The sequence below is a fragment of the Oryzias latipes genome, chromosome 7 (assembly GCF_053564925.1).
Source record: "Oryzias latipes strain Hd-rR chromosome 7, Olatipes_Hd-rR_3.1".
Lineage (NCBI taxonomy): Eukaryota > Metazoa > Chordata > Actinopteri > Beloniformes > Adrianichthyidae > Oryzias > Oryzias latipes.
This window is the reverse complement of record NC_136243.1, coordinates 21,153,061-21,168,587: the sequence shown is the minus strand read 5'-3', so window position 1 is coordinate 21,168,587 and position 15,527 is coordinate 21,153,061. Positions and strand designations below refer to the sequence as shown.

At 40.0% G+C, this 15,527-nt stretch overlaps 1 protein-coding gene across 1 annotated transcript; it reads right to left on the bottom strand.

Moving 5' to 3' along the window:
• Positions 1-8,461: 8,461 nt before the first annotated feature.
• Positions 8,462-12,175, bottom strand: mafba (MAF bZIP transcription factor Ba). The gene has a single exon (XM_004070499.5). It carries the CDS (start codon positions 11,691-11,693, stop codon positions 10,473-10,475), a length of 1,221 nt encoding a protein of 406 aa, XP_004070547.1. The 5' UTR covers positions 11,694-12,175; the 3' UTR covers positions 8,462-10,472.
• Between the last annotated feature and the right edge of the window lie 3,352 nt (positions 12,176-15,527).

The window sequence follows — 15,527 nt, the reverse complement described above, 5'->3', positions numbered from 1 at the left end:
GTGTCTTTTCCCTGCAAACCACTTACAGATGTTGGCAACACAGAGCGTTTAGGCAATTCCAGACGAGGAAATCTAAGAAGAGATCAGATTGTGAAAAAAAAAAACAAAAACAAGTAGTAGGTAGAAATTGGGAAAGAAAATTCTGGAATGGATGCAAATGGGAGAAAGCAAGGGCATCAATTAGAGACTTTTGAGAAACCAAAATAAAGTACCTTTTTCAGTTGTCTTACAGACAATGAAAACTATTTAGTGTTTGTGCCTTACGCTTGAAAATGTAATCCACAATACTTCTTTCTGAATTCATTTTGCCAAAAATAAAGTGGTTTTTCAAGCAAAAAACGGTTTAAAAATGCTTGTATGGTTTTTGTAACTTTCTTGAGAAAACCATGATAATGTTGGAAACAGGCAAAAAAAAGAGCCTCTTTTGAGTTTTAGAGGTTGGCCCAAAATAACCTTAAATATTCCAATTTTTAAGAGACAAAGCAGGCAAAGCAGATTAGTTAAAGCTGCAGTTAGAGTCAGGAGTTCCTGGTGCTGATCTTTGGCGTGTTTTTATTTAACAACATTGAAAAGTCTGATTGTGTGGTAACAGAGAGTGTGTGGTGTCAGGAGTTAGGAAGATTTCCAAAACAGACTTGTTGGTGCTGATCAAACTAAAAAAGGCGATATTTTACACTTCACCAATTCACACAAGAAATACTTTTTGTAGATTATGTACTTTTTTTTCACAGGGATACACTAAAAACATGTTTGGTATTTTCGTTTTATTCCAATTAAACCATATTGTACTGTGACCATTTTAGTTAACATTCATTAACTCTTGATTGTTTTATCTTTGTTTTACTAGTTGAAAAGAGCTTAAAGACTAAAAAGGAAGTTATTTACCTTTTCCTTCTTTAAGCCAATGTCAATAGTGAATCAAAATTTGGACTGTTGGTTATCCTTTAATATTTGCAAACATATTTACTGATGTTTACTCTCAAAACAATATGAAGATTTTTCACAAAATGTAACATTTTTGAGTATTTTTAATCTAATAGCAACATTTGACAATGATACATGCCTCTATCGATGAATTACAATGTGTGTGCACAGCCTGGTATCACAAAAATGATTTTGTGGTTTCAGAGAAGTTTGTTGCATCATGTTCTTGAATAAAAGTATCAAACATGTGCCTTCCAACGTTTCAGTTTTAGTTTGCTAAAGTCCTGCCAGTTATTTTTTAAGCACTTATTGTTCAAAAAGAATTACCAGCTGTCCACCCCTATCTGTATTCAGTATAGACAACACTATATAGTGGATGAATGAGTCAACAAGTGGAAAATCCAAACACAGTCACGCCTTGTGGTAGAGTCAGTTCAAGACCGTTTCTGCCTTCTGCAAGTGAAGTCATTCAAAATGGATACTTTAAAAAGAGCAGAATATTTAAAGTGACCAGAAGATCATTTCCTGGTGAACTTCCTGCACTCTTTATGAAGTTTTAATGTTCATAAATTCACTGTCATGGTCACAGTAAACAAGAGCAATGATTGGCATGCCACTTTTACCAAAAAATCCATCAATCTGATGTCACACAGGCAAAAGTTAAGATGTTTTGGCCAAAACTAGCACTGTGTTGTTCAAATAGCTCCACCGAGTTTCATAAAGTGAAAGAGATGCTTCTTTCAAGAAACATGGCAGAGATAGTATCATGCTTTGTTTACTTGGTCGTACTGGAACAATTTGGCACTGTTCTTGGAATGATAAATCATGTGATATGCCACCGTTATGAGAAAACGATCTAGATACAGTGGTGAGAAAATTAGGTGAAGCCATTAGATTCACTTGAATTTCTGGATGGATTGAACAGAAAATGTGTTCTAATGATTTTATAAGTTGCAACAATAGAACAACATAGTCTGTGTAAACTAATACCAGTCAAGCTTTATATGTAAGCCATATAAAGCCAACCTGGAGTTTAATCTATGCAATAAAATAGGATGTGTTGGATTACGCCGATCTGCCCCATAATATAAAAAACACCACAGTATGTTTAGATATTGCTGTCCAAAAGATGAATTGTCACATTTGAATTTTTATGCATTAAATACCTGCAGAAAGTTGTCTGTGTCAGAAGATGTCAACCTTATTGAGCTTTAAAAATCAACATAACATAACATTAGGAAACATGTTTTATTGGGACTTATACATTACTAATGACCCAAATTATTTTGCAACATAATGAAAGAACACAAAAGCCTAAAGTTTAGACTGTTCTCTGTGAAAGATTTAAGGGAAATAAAATGAAAGAATGATCATAGTGGTTAATAATTAGTTGCTAGTTTTGATACTAAAAGAATTACCAAAGCAGAATACCATGTATGCCTCGCAACTATTGTGTACAGTATGTGTCTCAGAATGATTGCACAAAATGTCAAAGGAAAGCAAATGGATTACAAATGACAACACATCCTGTTGTAGCATATGTCACATCTACAAGCTTTTTTCTACCAACATTTTTTTGTCTGCTCCTGTTTCACAACAACCTAAATAAAGAAATACTCAGAAATACAATTAAAGCTAAATTTTCTTAATATCCTAAGAAAATGCCACAATAACATATTACACACAAGAAACGAAAGGTGTTTTTTCCCTGAATCAGGTGATTGATTCAGTGAAATTCCCCACTGGGGGTTATGCAGGACGCCATACACTCAGACAGTAAAAAAAATAAAATACATATATAGACACATTTCATAGTAAAAGTGTAAGCCTTGCATCTTTTGTTTGTGAACAGCTTTAGTTTTAAAGTTTATAGTTTTTTACTTAATACTAACTTATCATTTACTTAAACATTCATGTCTAAACGGCAAAAGCTGATTAATTTGTTTCAGATCCAGTCTTAACTCTGAAATTCTTCTCAAGTGTTTTGTCTCATGGACGGCCAAAACAGACTTTTAAAATCCTCAGAAACTTATATCAAAATCGGTCATGTGTATCTTTTACTGCTATGTTGAGATTTTATTACATGACTAGTGATTATGCCTTAACAATGGTGGTAAACAACACCTCAGAAATGAACTCACCGTTGTAAAAGTTGTGTTCCCAAGTGGAATTTTACGCAGTAAAACACTTGTAATTCTAATGTTGCCCTCCATGACCAGGAGACATTTTTTTCTTACATTAATCCTGTCCAAAAATAAAAGCAATACTCTCAAATAGGAACACTAAATGATCACACAGATCAATATATTTTCAAAGTGAGAAAAAAATGAATGCAGTAGTTTTCCAATAATTGTCTCTATTGGTGTGTCATATAAAATAATTTTTAGTGCAGATCTATCAGATTCTAAACATCTTCCTTTTAAGGGTGTAACAATTCATTATGACAACAATTGGATTCATATCATGATGTTTGTGGTTGCTCATCCGATTCATAGTCGATATTGGATAATTTTGAATCGATCCAGTTCATCTGACCAAGAATCCATTCAGGAAATAAATACCTGAGGACAGAACAGTACAGGTGAAGTTTCCCAGATTCCTTGTAATTCTTATAAATTAACCAAAGTCACTTGAATCAATTCCTAGGCTTTGGATGCCTGCTGGATGAATTAACTGAAAGAAAACATGTGCAATAGGTTTTGGATTAAAATCCTTTCGTGAAAAGGCTTTTCAGGTGGACAAACAAATGTAGATTCTAGTTTACTTTACACTTGTAACTTTAATTTAACTTTAATCTTGTAGGGATGACCGTGTAATAGAAGAACTGAGGCTGCATATTAAAGGATTTTATAACTACTTCAGACTGCTCAGAAGAATGTTAAATAGAATCTTAATAAAGGGGTGTTCTGGGTAAACCTGTAAAGAGAAATTAGTGAATACTGTATGTACTGTCATTTACAGCAGCTGTAACACTTACAAAATGTTACAAAAATGTAACAATTCATTTTAACAACTCGATTTATATCCCAGCTTGTAGTTGCTGTTACGATTCATAATTGATATTGGTCCATTTTGAACGATCCGATTCACTGACCTAAAATCAAGGACATCTTTAGCCAAAACTTCATTCAGTGTAACTCAGAGAGAAATACCTGGGTACTGAACAGTGCAGGTGAAGTTTTCCATAATCCTTGTAATTCTTGCAGGATAATGAAAAGCAAATTAAATATGTGTACAAACAAACAAGTAAACAAGACTGAATGTCAAATCCATTCACATTTTAGTTTAATAAAATTCAGCCCACTGTTGTTTTTCCACATCAAAATAATACAAACAGAACATTATTAGAACATTCTACCACACTGTATGGTCACATATGTGTAAAATTCAAAGTGCTTCCGCACATTGGACTGCAATAATGCTTGGTCATTTTTTGCTGCCATCACGTGTGTTGTCCACTGTGATGACACTTGGTTGTTTTTATGTCATAGTCAAATAAACCTACCATGCCTCAATCCAAATGGTATTTTCCAGGATCAATATAGTCGATTTATTTCATTTTGAAACAATTTTATGATGCTATAGCTTGATTCAATTAAGACTGTGCCACCGACACATGAATCTGCTTGGATGGTCAGAATAGAAATTGATTCATTGATTAATTCAGATAATTTTTACACACTTCTGCCTTTGCACCATATGCCTTTTGTTTTCCTAAAACAGTCTCAGATGTAGATTTTTTTTCTTTCTTTTCAGCAAGTTGGCTGCTGCATGGCAACCCAACTAAAACACGAAAATACATTAAAGTTGAAAAATTAATGGTTTTTTTTTGTATTTCATATGGTTTTGTCTGATGTTTTTGTAAACAATCTGCTGCTTTTTTTATAAGATAATCATGAATCTTTTATTCTTTAATTCTTTAAAATGTCTTCCTTTCTCCATTGGGCAGGTCCTTTTTTGGTAAATCACATTAACATAATATTTGTCATGGAAAATTGAGCAATTCTGAAAAACAGTTAGGCCAGGTTTAAAGTAGACTGATCTGTGGCTAGTTCCACATTACCTCTCTTCACCTGTTTTACAGGAAGTAGCATTGTCCCATTGGATTAGAAGGGAAACGTGTTGAAGTGCCACATCCTGCTCCAAGCTTAGAGTCACAGTTCAGCTAATGCTTATTATGTCCAGACACCTCCTAGGGAGAAAAAGAGCACAGAGGAAGGGAGAAAGGGAGAGAGGTTTGCAAATGTGCCACTCCCTGCACTGTGATTGTAAAGATGTGTGACCTGTCTCCCCAATCTCTTCTCTTTCGACCTCCTGTTCTTCTTTTTCCCCCTGCACTTTATTTATTAATGGATCCATTCAATTATTTACCTCACATCTTAGGGCGACAACAGACCAGAGCAGAATGCAGGGGGTACAGTGATACAGTGCACATGCACACAGACAGCTCTCATCCTGGGCAGCCCACCTATTCAGCTGAGTTAATTGATTGGCAGGTCTGACAGCTGTAGCGATTTGTTAGACAGAAAACAATAATCCCTACAGACATTTTTTCTTATTTTCCCCCCTTTGTTCTTCTGACATCTAAAGGTTATTCAAAGGTTACAACAGAGCACACTCAGGGTTCTGATTCCTTTTATTTGCGTGGAGATGTTTTGTTTTGTGTTTTGCAAGCAATTATTTTCAACTTTTTTTTGTTTAGGGTCTTGGAAGAATTTTTTATCAAGAAAAAATTGAAAAAAATTCAGCCTTGCTTTAGGTGCAGCAGATTCTCCTTTCTGCCGATGCCCCCCTGACATGCTCTGTACACCTTTAAAAGTGACTCCAACATCCTGTTTGCAGCTGGAGTTGATGGTTCAAACGTATCACTGACCGCTCAGTGTCTTTTCTTATCATCTCGCTTTGGCGTTATCTCCGCAGTGGCCAGACATGGATCAATCCCGCCCGGAATTGGGTTTCACATCCCGGAAGGAGAAATGTACACATAGGTCACTTTCATCGACTAACTGCGGCCACGGCCATAGGTATCCATCATCCACACCACTGAGTGGTTGTGACCATGGAGGTATGAATTTATCACAAAGAGAAGCTGTTGCGGATGAGGTCAGAAAATAATGGCTCCTTTTTGTTTGTAACCTGCTGGAAATCAACTGCTCTTGTGATGACACCAATGTCTAGGTAGAAAGATTTTTTTTTTCAAAATGATAGTTTGGTAAGAGTTTATTTGTTTTAACAATTTTTGGTGCATTCGTCATGCATTATGACATGTGCCTTTTGTAGCACAGTAAAAAAACATACATAAATATAAATGTCTTTCTGCTTTCGTCTGAAAATTGTTTTTCTGATTGTTTTTTATTTTGTGTTGTTTTTCAACACATTTTCTATGTCAGCGTATGAGCTTTAACACACTGACGACACAGATGCTGGGATGATCTGAACACCCAGACTGGGCCGGCCTCTGTGAAGGACAGAAAGAGGGTGAAAAGCTGAAAGATGAAATCACAAGGAAGACTAATTATCAGCAGGGTTCTGTCAGACAATATAACACATGCACAATACTCTGAATGCTTTGGACCTCTTAAGAGCTGGCGTCCACATGCGTGGACATCATACTGTGGGTTACATTGCCACAGTAGTTAATTCTGCTTACATGACTACAAAATAAAAAAGGCATCTCAAACAAAAGCTCAGGTCTTAAGAAGTTCAATAAATAGTCTGGCTGACATATAAATAGTATATTATATAGTATTTACCCACTGTATTCAGATGAAAACTCATGCACTATAACAAAAAAAACTTTTCATGGTTCAAGATCTCCTACAATGAGAAGCGCTGCTGTTTTTTCTACAAAACAATGTTGTGTAAGTAGCAGGAAAAGGACGTACTTTTTGAATGCATCTTTCTTGCCTTCTGTGAATGAGCATTTTTAAATTAAATCAGATCTTAATGTAATTCAACCAGATTGACGACAGATGTAAAACTTTAGGCTTGTGGGAGACTGAAACAATAAACGAGGTTCTTTCAGATCAGAGGAATTGGTAACGTTTGAGAAAAGACGCCTCAGCGGTGGGATGCAGAAATGTTAAGACTTTCACAACACCTGCACCGGGTTTGAGGCAAAAGCTAATAGAGTTTAGATGATGCTGAAACTGCCTAAATGGATGAGGCAGCGGTCCAGTCTGTGGTTTGCTGCTGCAGAAGCTACTGCACGGCAGGCTGAATGACAGGATCTCTGTAATAAAGAATTCACATATCAGAAATTAAACACTAATAATCCTGGGCTTATAGTAGCATAATCAATAATAAAGGGAAAACAAGCAAAAAGTCTCAGTTTATAATTTTATGTTAAGCAAACTATGAAATTACTGTAAACTTTTATTCTCAAAGAACCAGTTTGCATTTAAATATTTATCAAACAGGATTTTTGCGCCAAAGGAGATGGCTGATCTCTTTTCCTTGCATCCAGATGTGTTTTTCCAGGTGTTTTGAGCTCTTGAGTTGATGCTGTACAACAAACACATGCTGGTGTCCACATGTGTATCTGGCTCATCCATGCAGCGGATCCAATATGAAATGTGTAAAAGAAGGTGACACGGATCATCCTAGACACATGTTTTTGTTATTTTTGGGTCATTCTGACGCCCGGGCCTCTTTCTCCCGCTTCGCCTCCGCTGAATTCGTTCCCTCAGGCTGCAGCGGCAGCCCGGAGAGGAGGGAGCTACAATGTAAACTAGACTCGCCTTGCTTTGTTGTCATTGGTGGATGCTCTGCCTCGTGGTTTTGTCCTTGAAAATGTGCAGACATGAGGCAGATAATGTTCTGACACCAGAAACTCTAAACCGAGCAGCTCAAATCCTACTCCCTTCTTTTTCGGCTTCTGTTGTTGTTGTAGGCCCACGATGGAGAGTGAAGAGCAAACCCCCGTGTTTTATTGGATCTTTTGGTTACTTTTGGAAAATGATCAAGAAATGTGCGCAAAGAAATATTTTCAAAAATATGAAAAAAAGGGGAAAAAATTAGATTTTGCGCACCAGTGCGCATGCATTCGGGCTTAGCGCGTTGCTTGTTGAAAAGCCAAAATGCGCACGAGCGCATTTAGCCCTTAAGTACATCTACAGCCATGCGTGATGAAACGGAAATTTTTTTACCACTTAATGTAAATCTGGTGTTTTCATCTCTTCTCTGGTGTGTTGCAAGGTCAAAGATCTCCTTTTTCTGTGCGCTCCTGTGACGGAGGGATTTCTGCAGAAGTCAGCATGCCAGCAGAGCAGCGCACACAGGAATCTTCCTGCAGCGGCAGAAACTGCCAGAGTCGGTGATCTAATCACTGCAGACCAGGGGCTGAAAGCCAAAGTTTCCACATCATTCCTAAAACTTAAAATAGGATATTGGTCAAGGAAAAATTAAATTTACACAGTTTAGAGGGGAGCGCAAAAACAGCTTATCGGAAACAGAGGAAAGTCGGATGTTAGCATTCATTCTCTTTTTTTTCGATTAGTGGCAGGAAAAAGGAAAGAAAAAGTCTTAGAGGTCCATGTTGCCATTTCAATGACTTTAATAAGCAAAATAGGAAACAACTTTGTCAAAAACAACAACAAAAAGACAAAACAGAAACCAGCCTGAATGAAACAGTTCAAATTTAAGTGTTACTATTATTTATATAAACAGGTTTGAAAACTGATCCCCATCATCATAAGTACATGGAATTGGAGAAAAACAAAACAACAACCCGCTGCTGCAGTTTCAGTTCGATTTCAACACAGTTGAATCAACAAACCAACGATTGTTAAATGCATGACTTTTTAACGACAGTTGCAATGCAAGCACCATGCTTAATTGATATGATTTGACACTTTAATTTAAATCATTAAAATAATAATAAAAAAAAAGGTATGCATCTGGCCAGCAGAACCAGAATCATCAAATAATAATAAAACAGACAAGAAAGTATTACATAACATAAACATTGTTTTCATTTTGAGAATTTGCACGACCTGAGTCCCCCTTTTTTACTGACCTGCAGAAAAAAATAGGAAAACATGAAATAGTATGTATATGTATAATTTTAATTTACATTCTGTTCTCTGACGAGCTAATAGTTGCCGTGTTTCTGTGAAAATTAAAAACCATTAGGCCAATGCGCAAAAACACGAAACAGGTGGCTGCCAATCGAATCACAACAACTTTTTCTTCTGTTTTAGGTCAAATCCGTTTCACTTAAATGTAAATGTTAAGGCATGGGTTCATTTTCTAAGCTGCGTTAACGCCAAATAAGAATTATAAGACAACTTTTACCAATTCCTGGTTTGCAGAAGCCAATAATCATGTCGCCACACGCTCGTTTTCATAAACTCACGCAGCAAATCTGCATCCAAACGTCACTCCACAGGCCTGTCCTTAATAATGCTACAATATTTTATCATAGTATGTTTCCTCGAGGGAGGTCTGCACAATAGCCCAAATGAAAACTTTGAAATCACTGACAAAAGTGCACTTGACACGCAGTATTTTAATGCAACTACTTAAAAAAAAGAATGCCCTCCAAACTTTGTCAGATCCCATCCCCCCCTCCTGTCTTCACTAGTAAAACAGGGGAAAACAAAAGAAAAACAACACAAATAAAGAAGTTCAAACGAGCCTCTTGAATCTTGTGCAGTTTTGCGGTTGCATAATATTTACAAGCCAAAACGAACCCACACCATGATACTGCACCGGCAGTCCTGCTGTTGTGTCCCCGCAGCTATTCTCTACCCCCCCCCCCCCCCCCCCCCCTAAACAAATCTATGGAGAAACGCAGATCAACACATGCTCTTAATATACAGGAAAAGATGAAAATACAAAATAGAAATTATTACCGTACATGTCCAGCATGCAGGATTAATATTTAATGCAGACTTCTTTTCAATATATATTCGACTATAACCAAGCAGGCAATAAATCAATGAGATGTTGCATAAAACGTTCCCCCGTGGCGGGTCAGAGACAAAACTTTGCATAAAGTGGAGTCCCGCTTTCCCCCCCTCTCCCCCCATTGCGGGCCCACTTGTCGAATGTGAGTCTCATATGGGTTGCAAACTGCAGAACCAGGCCTGCTTGTTCCATAACAATGTCGTGATTTTAGAGAAATAAAGAAAACATTTTTTTAAAAAATTTAAAAAAAAGAAGAAGAGGAAAGTTACAAGACAACCGCCATGGGAGCCATCCCACACTACTTACAGGTTATTTAAAAGCTGTAGCCTGAAAGAAGAAAAAAAGTTCATCAGCCATCCTCTGGAGAAGAAAACAGTCTCTTCACTAGAAGCAACTAATCTAAAAAGTTGCTGCAACTTATCAGACACTCTATTGTATCTTGGTTGTGAATGAGGGGATGAGTATATGAGAATATCTGATGGATTATTTTTTTCTTCTAATATAGCTTTTGTTAATATAATCAAACCGTATGGGAGCCTGGACTATTATCAGCTGTTCGTCAGCAAACTGAGTCCGAGGAGAATGGTGGGGTGGAGGGGGAGAGTTTGTTGTGATGGCTTTTACAAGAGAGCAACAACTCACATGAAGAACTCGGGTGATGACGGGTTATCACTGGTGGAACCAGCCTCGCGGAACCCGTTGGTGGCCCCTGACCCCGTCAGTTTCTCGCACTTAAGCTTGTAGGCGTCCCTCTCCCTAGCCAGCCGGCTGATCTCCGCCTTCAGCTGCTCCACCTGGTTCATCAGCTGCGTCTTCTCGTTCTCCAGCACGTGCTTCTGCTGCACGCGCTTGAACCTGCAGGACTGGGCATAGCCCCGGTTCTTGAGGGTCCTCCTCTTCTGCTTCAGGCGGATGACCTCGTCCTTGGTGAAGCCCCGTAGGTGTCTGTTAAGCTCTCTCACAGACATGGACACCAGCTGCTCGTCGGAGAAGCGGTCCTCTACGCTGAGTCCGCTCCCGGAGGAGTGGTGCGCCGCGGACTGGCTTAGGTGGCCGTGCGGATGGTGGTGATGGTGGTGACGGTGATGATGGAGCGTCTGATGGGCCTCTGGGGAAACCGGGGAGGGACTTTCGGGGTCTTGGCTATGGTGGTGATGGTGTTGCCCGTGGGGGTGGTTGTGTCCACCTGGGTGCCCGCTCAGTTCCTCGGTGTGGTGCTGCATGCTCCCGGCATACGGATGGTGATGCTGCTGGCTGTGGGGGTGATGGCTGTGGTGGTGGTGGTGCGGGCCCCTGTAGCCCTCAAAAGCCCCCTGCTGCTGCAGCTGCTGTTGGACGTGTGGGGGTGGAGGGTGTCCGTGGGCCGTGGCACCAATCAGGGCCTCCACTGCGTCCTCGGGGGTCAGGTTCAGCGTCTGTGGGTCTATCTGCTGGTGGTACCCGCTGTTGGGCATCCAGTACAGTTCCTCTAAGTGGTGCTTCTGCTCTGTAGGACTGAAGCTGGGCGAGGATGGTACTGAGCTGCAGGGCGTGCTGATGGGAGTAGAGGACACGGAGCCTTGGGGCTGCAGACGGTTACACTGACGCACCCCGTTGCGATCCAACCCGGCCAGGCCTTCCTTCTTCACGTCGAACTTCATCAAGTCGAAATCATTGACATATTCCAGAGCCAGAGGGCTGCTGGGTAGCTCCGAGCCCATGCTCAGCTCTGCACTCATGTTGTTGTCGCGACCCTTTTGCAGATAATTTGCGAGCGTCACAAAAACTGACTTATTAATCAGCGTCTCTTCTTTTCTTTCTGGTTTCATGCAATAGTTCTTTTGGCTCCTCCACCGCTCTGCGCTGACTTGTTGTAGCATGAAACACGGTGAAATTGGTTGAGGGAAAAAAGTGAACGGGAGGGGAAAAAAAGTTGCAGAGGAAAACTTTCAGACTGACGCTCTGCGCACGATCTGCGTCATGGAGCCCACTTCTGCCCGGGCTGGAGGTAGAAAGTAGCGCGCTTCAGTGCAAAAAGTAAAACCGCAGTCCTTTCAGCAAAAGTGAAGTCAAAAGCAAAAAAAAAAAAAAAAAACACAAATAATGGTAGACGAAAAGACGGGGCACCAGTCCACGCAACAACTTCCTTTACCGTATAGTCTCTTTTTTTCTCCAGGAAAAATAAGAAGAGAAAACAAGCAGGGTTACATATGGCGTCTGATTTTCTCTGAGAAGCAGCTTTTCCAGCTCTGCACTGCAGAGATTTAAAGGCTCGCCTCTCCCAGCTCTCTCCTCTCTCTGGTATCCAGCAGACTGCGCTCGGAGCCAGTCTGCTCTTTATGCTTAATGCGCACAGTGACGTCGCGCCGAAAGGCTGTATCGGTGGCGCTCGGCGCTCCAATGGGAGCAGGACTCTGCTTAAGCAGAGGAGGAGGAGAAACAGGAGAGGAGGGCGCACAAGTCCGCTTTGACAGCTTCAGACGGTCAGCTGACCAAGATCTCTAAAAGCAGAAGGTGGGAGAGGCGGATGAGAAAAATGCCTTCACTTTACAGACGAAGCGCGCAGCTTCTTCTCTTCACTCCTGACACTTTCTGATCTTAGTGAGATTGATGTGTACCAGTTAGGAGCGTCGATGCTGCAGGTTCAGCCAAATGCCCGAGAAAAGCACTGAATTATATATAAAAAGTCCATTACATTTACCTCAATGTTCAGGAGGTCTAAAGAATTTGTAACTTTGTACCTCTTTAAAACTTTTAAGGTGTTTTTAATGACTTTTTGAATTCATTTAAAATGTATACATCTCTTAAATCAAGCATTTACATCCATCTTTCACTGAATTTGTGTTTTTCTATCAAACTAAACGACACGATCTGTGACTCACTTTGGGGATAATAAAAACCCTGATCTTCTACAAATGAGTATTATCAACGTTTATCCTCATGTTGGGGCTTAAATCAAAGTTTTCTGAGGTTTTGAAAGTAATATTGAAGACACTCTTTCTTTCTGGAGGAGCATGAACAGCGCTGCGGAAACATGTCTGCCGTTATGAAAGAAAAAATGACTTTTCAGGACTCTGCTACTTTCAGATTTCTTTTGGAGCATTTCTCCAACGCCGAGTTGCATCAAAGCTTTTTGAGCCTTGCTCCATCAAGAAACAGGCTCAAGGCTGCCCCTGCGTGGGCAACACACGCACCCGCGACGCACGGGAGAAGCTGCGGTGTTGAACACTTCTTTTCATCATGCGCACAGATTTTCATCTCGGCGCTAATTGCTTGTTTAAAATATCACATCACGTCGTTGTGCCAGATAACACAATTGATTGTAGCCGAAAACTGTGAAGCTGCTTCGTCTCATCCATGTCATGTTTAATTTCTTGTTTGGCCCAGGAAGGGTCAGAAGTGCCCAGACTGATCAGTGGGATTAATCATATTTTGTCTTTAGCGTTCAGAACTACTTTGGACTACAAACAGAAGCGGAGAAAGTCTTATTTTGAGCAAACCTCTGGTCGTTGAGTAAAGAAGAGAACAGAAAGGCGTCTGTGAGCGCGTGCGACGCATGACTTGGAGTCGGTCGGAGCGCACGGCTGGTACGATGAAGAACGAGCCGCACAGAGCAGTAATTAGATATTTGTTTAGTTTGTGGCTCTGTAGCAACAAGAAAGAATCCACTGTCAGGCACGATGCCCCGACATTTTTTATTTTGATTTTTTATCCTTTAAAGCTTTTTGTCCTTCTTAATAAAAAAAAACAAAACACATTGATAAGAACATGTATTGAACATATTTTGTATTTCAAAGAATTAGTAACCAATTAGTCATCCTCCAATGACATCTCAACTTTATTATATTCCGTTTTTTTGGTCTCCTAATTATAATACGCGCTGTCTTAGACACTGGAGTGATTTAGTGATTTTAACTTGAATTTCATTTTAAAATAATAACACCAATGTACCTTTTGCTAACTGCCAATCAATGCCTGTTTTCTTTTTTAAAATTAATTAATTTATTTTATCTGGACCACACGCCGTCTTTTTATCTAATTAACAAGCATCTGTTTTTCTCGCAAATAAAAACGTTCTGGCAAAAACTTTGTCCTTAACTCTTTCATCTGTAGGTGAGCTGAGTTTCCCTCCCTAACTTCAGAAGTGATGTGAGTAAGTCATGTCGTGCCGAGCCGACCTAAACCCCTCTCCCCGAGAGGCCGACCTATAGCAGCAGCCCCATTAGGTCGTAATGCTCTCTAATATAACCTGAGTCCACCGTCTAATAGATCCTGGCAGGCCTGCCGGCGGCTGTCCTCCCTCGGTAATCACGAGCTGTAATGGAGAGACGAGATGTAAAAAAGCGTGCATGTCAGCAGCATATCGGTGGTTAATGATCTATTAAGTGATCCCTGTGCTTATGGACAGCGAAAAAAAGTGTTGATGCTTGCTTATTCGCCCCTAATGAGAGTCCCATCCTTCGGATTTTAGGAATGAATAACAGAAATAAAATCACCTTTAAAATAGTACTTTTAACAGTTGACGCGTGGAGCCAGAGAAGCTGCAGAGCATCCCACAGCTCACATCGCGCACCTGCGGGCCGCTGCCGTCACACCAGAGGCCCGGGGTCCCTCTGACCCGCATGATTTCGCTCACATTCATGGATCTCTCTTCTGTTCGGGACCTATCCATGCATGTGAACCTTCGTGCGTGTTTATTTATTTTTTTCCAGGATATGAAATTGCGCTCCTTTCAGGAAATACTGACCATAAGGAATACTTTTTTCTGTTTTCTTTCTTTTTTTTTTTAAAGAAACAACCCAACGTCTTTCCTATCTGGAGTACGCTTTTATTTACCCTCTTGTGCGGTCGTTGGAACACTGAGATGCTGCAGAGGAATACGGAGGGAAGCCGCTCTGGAAGGCCTGTAACAGAAGCGAAAAGGAGGGAATGGACAGACGCTCCTTTCAGAAAGCGCTTTTGTTTGACGCGCAGGTAGAAAAGAGGCGCAGCGCAGATGAGCGCTCCAGGCTGTCAACACTGTAACTATTTTACATTATGACAGTGCTTTGAATTACAAACGCAGTTTTACTTAACGTTTTTTTTTCATGTAAATTTCTTTTATTGTAAGTCAATATTTTCAGACATTATTTAACCAAAGAGCTGAAGTCAGTCGAATTCCAAAAAATAATGCACGTTGATTTGCATAATTAATGATATTATTCATGATTAATAATTTATTAGAACTATATTACTACAATGTTATTGTATTTAATCACGAATTGGAAAATTCAAACACAAGCCTGCAAATATCTCTGTTTTAACTTGTGGAAATGTTGACATCAGTGTCGGGTTGATTAAGCATTCAGTGGTCCTGTTGCGTCTGGAGTCTAACATCCGCCTCTTACAACGTGAGACTTGCTGGCTTCCTTGTTTACTCCAGACGGATCGATTGTGTCTGTGGAAACATGTATTATTAAGACACGTTGTTTATGTAAACAGATAGAATTGAGCAGTCGCCGCCGGAGAAGGATCTCCATCAGGGATGATTGACTCTAGGGTCTTTCCTGTAAAACAAAAGGCAAGAAGAAACTGCAAATTCTGGGAATCTTATCGAAAATCCCATCATACATTTTGTCTGTGAGTCTCCACAGGCCTCCTCACATGGATTCTAGCCAACTGTTCACCTTGTAAAAGGATCTATGTGTTTGCGGAGGTAAGTGGGGCTTATTTCT

Coding starts and splice junctions, on each gene's coding strand:
- mafba (XM_004070499.5), bottom strand. CDS start 11,693: ATGCTACAACAAGTCAGCGCAGAGCGGTGGAGGAGCCAAAAGAACTAT.